Source organism: Petromyzon marinus, chromosome 16, assembly GCF_048934315.1.
Source record: "Petromyzon marinus isolate PM22_M1 ecotype Great Lakes invasive population chromosome 16, UKy_Petmar_22M1.pri1.0, whole genome shotgun sequence".
NCBI classification, from domain to species: Eukaryota; Metazoa; Chordata; class Hyperoartia; order Petromyzontiformes; family Petromyzontidae; genus Petromyzon; species Petromyzon marinus.
Window position 1 is genome coordinate 13847889 of NC_133682.1, and position 8792 is coordinate 13856680.

At 42.3% G+C, this 8792-nt stretch overlaps 1 protein-coding gene across 3 annotated transcripts in view; it reads left to right on the forward strand.

The window, feature by feature from the left end:
- The window catches only part of LOC116942823 (glutamate receptor 2-like), a 217349-nt gene extending 212017 nt beyond the window's left edge, over positions 1-5332 (forward strand). For all 3 annotated transcript variants that reach the window (XM_032955144.2, XM_032955142.2, XM_032955143.2), the window contains one exon: positions 1410-5332. In XM_032955144.2, the coding sequence (XP_032811035.1) occupies positions 1410-1697 (288 nt within the window). In that variant the 3' untranslated portion in view covers positions 1698-5332. The remainder of the gene's footprint in view (positions 1-1409) is intronic.
- Positions 5333-8792: the final 3460 nt, after the last annotated feature.

The following is an 8792-nucleotide window of genomic DNA, read 5'->3' on the forward strand; positions in this document are numbered from 1 at the left end:
TAAATGCCAGAGAATTACATTTGATGACAGCTCTCGCGAGTCTTGAAAATTAAAATTCGCCGTTTTATGTGCACTTTCCTCCAGATTATTTACTTACAAAAATGAAAGCACTGATAATTATCTAAATAAATCCATTAAAAATGTCGTGCTGCACTTCTTATCGACATAACACATGGCAACAAAAACCCACAAAAGGATTGGCCTGATTTATTTTTACAATGACAGTAAAGCAAAGTCAAATACGTCCATGTACGGTGCGAAGCAATAACCCAATACAAATGTAAATGTTCTGGATAAAGTGACTCCTACCAAGTGGATAACGCACATGCCAATGTAAAAAAAAATGTACGCAAAATCCTGCTTAAGATGAGCCAACAGATACTGGTCTTGAAATGCTCAATATGAAACCGGTGCACTGATTTATAGGACACACAATTTTAAAACATAATTGAATTTGGAAGATAACTTTGACAAATTGCGCTGGGCTAATCCTCCCCCGTCTGTCACACGGGAAAATTTTACTGCATAGGCAAAATCACTGCTCAAATTTCCAAATGTGGAGACAGACTGCTCTTAGGTTGATTAAGCTTTTACTGAATGCACTGAAGAAATGTAACCTGTGTTGACGTGCCGTTTTCAAATATGAAGCCAATTCAAATATATCTGATTATTTCTTAAGAGCAATCAGGTATTTTCAAAAACGCAAAAACTTTCAAACATTTAAGAAATTCAGGTTTTTAATAAATATTAAAGATTGTAATGCATGACTAATTCAATATGAAATTACTATTTAAATGTAAAATGATAATGGAGCAGATAATATGTATTTAAACAGTAAACATATAACCAATTCTATTACATTCACATCTCAAACCATGTATTTTCCCGAGTCCCATTCAAAATACTGTGATAACCAACCATCTGTAGTATTTGGCTTGTGTTTGGGCCATTATTTGCCCATTCATAACAGCAAAATAAAGCCTGGCAAACATTTTGTATGCTGCACCAATAACACCATTGCATAAATAAGTGTACGCTTGCTGTAGCATAGTACATTTGGCATTTGTGGCAAAATACGTACTGTATTGCCGATGCTGGCAAAATATCGGCAACTGTACAATCCGTGCTTTCCAAATCCACACTTATTAAAACGTGGATAAAAATGTTATTAACCTGTTGATCTTTCCCAACACTTCCCTACCACCACCCTAAAACGTCCACCTCTCCCTCTATCCATCGCATGATTCTCAAACCTCATCGTCGGTTGGCCGATTGCGGCTGGCCGGCCACCCGCACGACCACAACGCCAACGGGATAACTCGCTGCTGCGACGACTACGTCCACCGTCCTGCCTGCCTGCCCGGCTCGCCCGCCTGCTCCACCCCGACCCTCCCGTTCACGCGGAATAGGACAAAACGAGCGCTCTGAGCCTCAGCAATGTGGCGGGGGTGTTTTACATCCTCGTGGGAGGGCTCGGTCTGGCCATGCTCGTGGCTCTCATCGAGTTCTGCTACAAGTCGCGCACGGAGGCCAAGCGCATGAAGCTGGTGGCGCAGAGCCTTCTCAAGCCGCCGGCGCCCCCTCCGCCGCCGCCTAACTACAACCCCACGTCAGGAGGCAGCCAAGCCAATCCCGGTGTGGGGTTCACGTACAAGGAGGGCTACAACGTGTACGGCACCGAGACCATCAAGATCTAACGGCACAGCAGCAGCAGCTCACACCCCGTGAGCTAGAGCAGAAGGAAGGCTTTTGAGTCCGACCCTTCCGTGCCTCCACTTGGGAGACAAAAAAAGAAGATTTTGTTGGCGAAAAAGCCATTCGCGCACGTAGATTTGTTCTCTTTTCTTTTTTCTCCCTTCTGTTCTATTTTTGGAACGTATACGTTTATGTTACATTGTAAAAATGTAACATTATAATAAGCGTATCCTGGGGGGGGGGGGGGGGTTATCAAAGGTGTCCGTTTTATTTCTGCCTTGTTGAACGGTACAGTGTTCTGCTTTTGAACTAGGTTGCAGCCTGGCCCTATTTGGTTCTGGTGCGTGCTTGACTCTGTAGTTATGATTTACACATCTGCATTAACACATAACCTGTTCTGTTATAGACAGGGTACTCAAAGCATCCAACATTATAAGCTTTTTTTTCCCTTCTTTTAGACTGTCAAATGATAGATGAAAGAAAACAAATCTAAAAAGGATAGTGTTTGTTAAAATATAACAGTGCACAACAAGATTTACATTTGTATATACAATATACCTTTAACAATATGCCTTTATAGGTGTACATGTACATGTACATTTTTCAGCCTTGATTGTATATATCTCAGGTTTCATGCACTTCATTAAGCTTTTTTCGCTTCAGCATTGGCTGTTAATAAGCATAAATCATAATGCTACCACAAACTTCATCCATTCTGAGCAGTTTATTTTTTGCTCTGGTTTTTTTCTCCTTTGGTCAAATGTGCATTTATTAGTTTTTACATATCTACACCTGCTAGCACTGCAGGCAACGGGCAGAGTCAAGTGAACTTTCTGATGCTTTTGCGAAACTTCATATAGTCGAGGCACAGCTTTTTCGAAAGCCAATTTACAGCAGGGTGCAGCGATGAGAATGATCCTGACACTGCAATTATCAACTCAGTCTGCAACGGTGTGCCCCAAAAATAGATTTCCTCCGTGAAGTAACTGCAAAAGAGCAGCACATCTTGAGTTGAGTTTGAAGAGCATATATGAACCCACATTGTAGACTGACTCACGAATAACCATCCGGGGCCCCAGTGACATGAGAGATTATTTAATCCTTACCCAAATGGGGTGGCAGAATTACATTGTTTTATTGTTATACCAATGCCCTGGTAAATCCTTATAATGGCGCTGTGCAGGAGTCTGTGGGACATTATGGTGTACGGGTTGTGATTCACGCTTCAGGACACCGTGGAAGAACTAAGCTCTTCACTGACGGAGCCGTTGAGACAAACATTGATTGAAAAGAGGAACGGAATTACGGTCATCCCAGTGAAGATGTTGGTCCTGGACTGTGCCAAAACTTGGCTTTCGAGAGTGAGAATGACCTTTGTTTATTTTTTTATGTTTATGAATGGCAGTGTGGGGTCTTTATGAGATTTAAAAAGACGAAATGAGGAAAATGAAGTTGGAAGCTCGTTTGACAAAATGCATCGTGAACTTCTACACCTGCCAGAAAATTAAGTGGGTTGTGCACGCATTAAAAAAACAAAACTGCATGGACTCTTGAGACAATTTCACTGAAAGAGCGACAAGTGCACCAGGACAGTAAAACTCTTTTAAAAGAGTGAAGTGGTAACTTTAGGAGTCTGCTGACATGGCATGATTCTCAGAAATGGTGTGCAGCTTCTCGGAATTCAGATGTGGGAAAAAAAGGAAAATCTGAGAGGCAAGAGAGGGGAAATTTTGTTGTAAGGGAATTAAAAATGACATTAACACCCCACGGATAGATTAGTAACCTCTTTTGGCATCTGAAATGACAGGCATCTACGGGACTGTTACTTTCACACAAGCACTGTCTGGCATCATGAGACCTTGCTTATCAGACAGACGCAAACATATCAGTGTTTTTATCCAAAAAAGGACTTACAGCGCAACTCGCACACCACACAACTCTGCTGCCTGAAGCGACAAAACTTGGGTATTAATATACATATATATGTAACTTATATATATACATGAATATATAAATGCGAGATGGGGGGGGGGAGCGGTGGGAGGTCAGTACATAAATACTCGTGCAGTATTGGCATTTCCATGAAACATGCGAAATAATGGAAGTTGTCACACATTGCTGACATTGAAGGCTAAAACGGTGCTGCTTGCCATGCAGATTTGTACCCCGTTGCTGCCACCCCCCCCACCACCCCCCAATCTGGCCGTACGGGCGAATCGGGCGGTGGCAACGCAAGGGGCGATGGGAATGGCCACACGGAGTGTGCTTCAGTGTGAAATTCCAAGTGAAAAGAGTCTTTGCTGGAAGCGCTCAATGCTACGATCGAATACTAAGGGAGCAAACATGTAACATTCTCAACCAGCGTTGACATCTAAGAAGGGACTTCTCTGTACACGAGGCAACACTTATCACACCCTCAGCCTTGAAAGGAATTAGAGCAACACTTTAAAACAGTGTAATATTTTACAAGTCTTCATTTGTTTTTTTATTGTCATCTTTTTTTTATTTTTACGATGTATGCATTATGCAGAACAAGAGCTTGCTTGTTTTAATGTTAATATAAAAAAGTGTTATATGGAGCCAATGGTACTGTATGTGAAAAAGAAAAGTATTTTAAATGTTATCACCTTTTTTGCCTCACCAATTATTGATAAATCACTCATGCTTGTGCGCTCTATATTGAGAAACATTGCTTTATGCGTTTTAACAAAAAGTATATTCCTTTTTTGTTGAGAAAATGTTGGCCATAACCACCTATACATAAAAAAACTTTTTCTGCAAATATAAAATTAATGGAGCACATGAATTATACGTACATGGATATAAACGCACACATCGAAATATACCATACTTGCATCTACACATTGTACACAGACAAATGCACATACAGTTGTCACAACGACAGATCGCCTGTATGGCGTTAACAGACTTTTGGGGCAAGTGCTGTTTGAGAGCACCTATGAAGGCCTGCACGGCACATGAGAGGGTTTGTGGCCAGCACCACGCCCGGCCGTCTTTGTTTCCCTCGTGGCGATACTTACACATCACACTAGGTACTCATGTGAGGCTGAGTCGACCTAGGAGAGGCCGAGGAATGGTTCAGATAACGTCACTGGTGTTGCCCGTGAGCGGAAATGGAACTCTGATCGCCGAGTTCGTAGCGCAGCATGCTAACCACTGCGCCACCGTTCCCCGCTGTTTGCATATACAAAACACATGCATACATACGACATCGTATTTCCAAATGTCTTTCCATTCAATTGCTCATGTAATGGTTCATTAGAACAAACCGTGGGACTACTCTGACAAGTGTTTCATCATTAAATAGATGTACTGTAATGTACTAGCTTCAGGAGTTTATTAAATATGTTTTTCTTTATTTGATTTTTATTTGTGAGTATTCCATCAAAAGGACTGGATGCAGTGAGGTTGTTTACAACAGGAGGAGCTTGAAACAAACTGGATGTACAGACAGCGATGAAGACTCTTAACACGATTTTGTCATTCACTGCTTGTAATGGGATTGCAGGCCATTGCTTCAGTATTTGTGCTAACATGTTGTAAGTAACACAAAAACAAATTATAGATTATTGACATGTGGCCATTTTCTAATCCAATAAATTTGCAAGAAATTAAATTGTTCCGAATCGCGTGTGCTGCTATGAGTCATAACGTGAACTGTGAGTAGGATGAAGGATGTCACATGGCGGGGTAGACATCCGACTTTTAAACACTGCAGAAAAAAAACAAGAATTTACATTTATTTATTCCAGTTTAAAAAAAAAATGTTGTTGAACACTTAAAGAAGCATACAGTGAGGGAAAAAAGTATTTGATCCCCTGATGATTTTGTACGTTTGCCCACTGACAAAGAAATGTTCAGTCTATAATTTTAATGGTAGGTTTATTTGAACAGTGAGAGACAGAATAACAACGAAAAAAATCCAGAAAAATGCATGTCAAAAATGTTATAAATTGATTTGCATTTTAATGAGGGAAATAAGTATTTGACCCCTCTACGAAACATGAAGTAGTACTTGGTGGGAAAACCCTTGTTGGCAATCACAGAGGTCAGACGTTTCTTGTAGTTGGCCACCAGGTTTGCACACATCTCAGGAGGGATTTTGTCCCATCTCCTCTTTGCAGATCTTCTTCAAGTCACAAAGGTTTCAAGGCTGACGTTTGGCAACTCGAATCTTCAGCTCCCTCCACATATTTTCTACGGGATTAAGGTCTGGAGACTGGCTAGGCCACTCCAGGACCTTAATGTGCTTCTTCTTGAGCCACACCTTTGTTGCCTTGGCCGTGTGTTTTGGGTCATTGTCATGCTGGAATACCCATCCACAACCCATTTTCAATGCCCTGGCTGAGGGAAGGAGGTTCTCACCCAAGATTTGACGTACATGGCCCAGTCCATCGTCCCTTTGATGCGGTGAAATTGTCCCGTCCCCTTAGCAGAAAAAACACCCTCAAAGCATAATGTTTCCACCTCCATGCTGATAGTGGGGATGGTGTTCTTGGGGTCATAGGCAGCATTCCTCCTCCTCTAAACACGGCGAGTTGAGTTGATGCCAAAGAGCTACATTTTGGTCTCATCTGACCACATCACTTTCACCCAGTTGTCCTCTGAATCATTCAGATGTTCATTGGCAAACTTCAGACGGGCATGTATATGTGCTTTCTTGACCAGGGGGACTTGCAGGCGCTGCAGGATTTCAGTCCTTCACGGCGTAGTGTGTTATCAATTGTTTTCTTGGTGACTATGGTCCCAGGTGCCTTGAGATCATTGACAATATCCTCCCGTGTAGTTCTGGACTGATTTCTCACCGTTCTCATGATCATTGCAACTCCACGAGGTGATATCTTGCATGGAGCCCCAGGCCGAGAGAGATTGACAGTTCTTTTGTGTTTCTTCCATTGCGAATAATTGCGCCAACTGTTGTCACCTTCTCACCAAACTACTGGGCAATGGTTTTGTAGCCCATTGCAGCCTTGTGTAGGTCTACAATCTTGTCCCTGCCATCCTTGGAGAGCTCTTTGGTCTTGGCCATGGTGGAGAGTTTGAAATCTGATTGATTGATTGCGTCTGTGGACAGGTGTCTTTTATACAAGTAACAAGCTGAGATTAGGAGCACTCCCTTTAAGAGTGTGCTCCTAATCTCAGCTCGTTACCTGTATAAAAGACACCTGGGAGCCAGAAATCGTTTTTGATTCAGAGGGGGTCAAATACTTATTTCCCTCATTAAAATGCAAATCAATTTATAACATTTTTGACATGTGCTTTTCTGGATTTTCTTGTTGTTATTCTGTCTGTCACTGTTCAAATAAACCTGCCATTAAAATTATAGACTGATCATTTCTTTGTCAGTGGACAAACGTACAACATCAGCAGGGGATCAAATACTTTTCCCTCACTGTAGCAATGCATTGCATCCAAATTTGAAAAAAGTACAGTTGAACACGTTAGCTTTCGTGACCAATATTATCCATCAAGGTTTTTTGGGGGTTAGATCTCGTAAATGTGTCGTTAAACCACCACCACCCGAACAACCAATTAGTCAGTTTTGTCATGTAAACAAAGCATGACGATTACTACTTCAGCACACCGGTGCGTTGGAGAGTAAACCCACAACATTTACAATTCGAGTACGACGTTTCGCTGGTGATTACACCCAGCTTTTTCAGGCGATAGCCAGAATTGTGAGGAATTCCTATTTCGGTCCTATGTATTGAAAGAAAATACCCCAATATCACTCAATTGGGATTATACACATCAAACATCGCCCCCTACTGGCAGGCCAATGCCAATGAGACTCACCCTGGTCTCTTGAGTTCTCACCTGGTTAAATAAAATAAACTTAAACATTTGTTGATAGTTATAAATGTAGGGAGATAACATATAGAGGACCTTATTTAAGTCATTCATATCAGCCATGATCTATCCACTGCTGGGTGAAGACTTCAAGGATTGTAGCACTTGAACCCATCTTATCATTCCATTGCCAATGTCCCCTGTTTCGGCTGCTACACTAATCCATGCCTCCAGGTTCGTGATTGAACATTAATTAGTCGGTTTCGCAAAATGTGTGCATTTTTCAAGTTTTATTGTTAGCCTCGGCCACGAATCATCGCCTATACTCTCAACGTCGTTTTCTGCTGAAGACCACTTGTGTCAACGGTGGATATAGTGTCTGACGTTTGTGTCTCTTGTCTCTCGGTGTTACAGTTAAGCCCTTATAATGTTCGCAGGTTTTCTAACAGCGTTATTCATGACGAATTTTATAGTCGTGTTTATTATTTAAAATTCTCCGGGTTTTGTTTTTATATTTGTGGCACTAGGTGTGCGCAACTGACTGACTACTTGACCGGGAAGTCGTGAGGCATGGCAGCCCTCTTCCTCTCGGTCCGCCTCTATCTGCCGCACTCTTTGCAATGGTTTTTGAAATGCCACACCGTGTAATCATAATTTGGTCATGAACTAATGTTTGAACGTTAACATGGTTATGTTCATCATCGTTAAAGGTAAGTTAAACTGCAAAAAAATACCGTGCAATAGATGTATTCATTAATCTATGCACAGTTTATATGTTAATGTTTAAACGCAATGTACAGCAATCCATCGCGGACTTTCCAACCTCGGATTCATGTACACACGGTTTATTATTTGTATACCAATTTACCAACCGTGGCCTGAAAATGTGAGTATCCACGGATGAGCACGGGGTCCCGCCAGACGCATTTACGAATCTCGCGGGGACCGCGGTTCTCCGCGACAAAGCGCCACCCGTGGCACTGCGTGGCTTGATCAGAGCTGTCCCTCTCTTTTGTTGTACTGTACTTTCATTCTCGCAGCATCATGGGCCACGTCGCATCGCAACCACATTCACATGAAGCCTTTTCCCATTCTGCAAGTTGCAGGGTGGGTGTTCTCGTTTCACCACTGAATCTCGGAACGCGCAAGCGGTCCAGCGTTCATTTTATGTAGAGAGGCTTGTCGCCATTGTTTTTAAAGGTTATACTCACCGCAGAGAACCGTGGCGACACGACCGCACCCTATTATGGCTGACGCCAAACCGTGCCACATGCCCTCCCGCATGG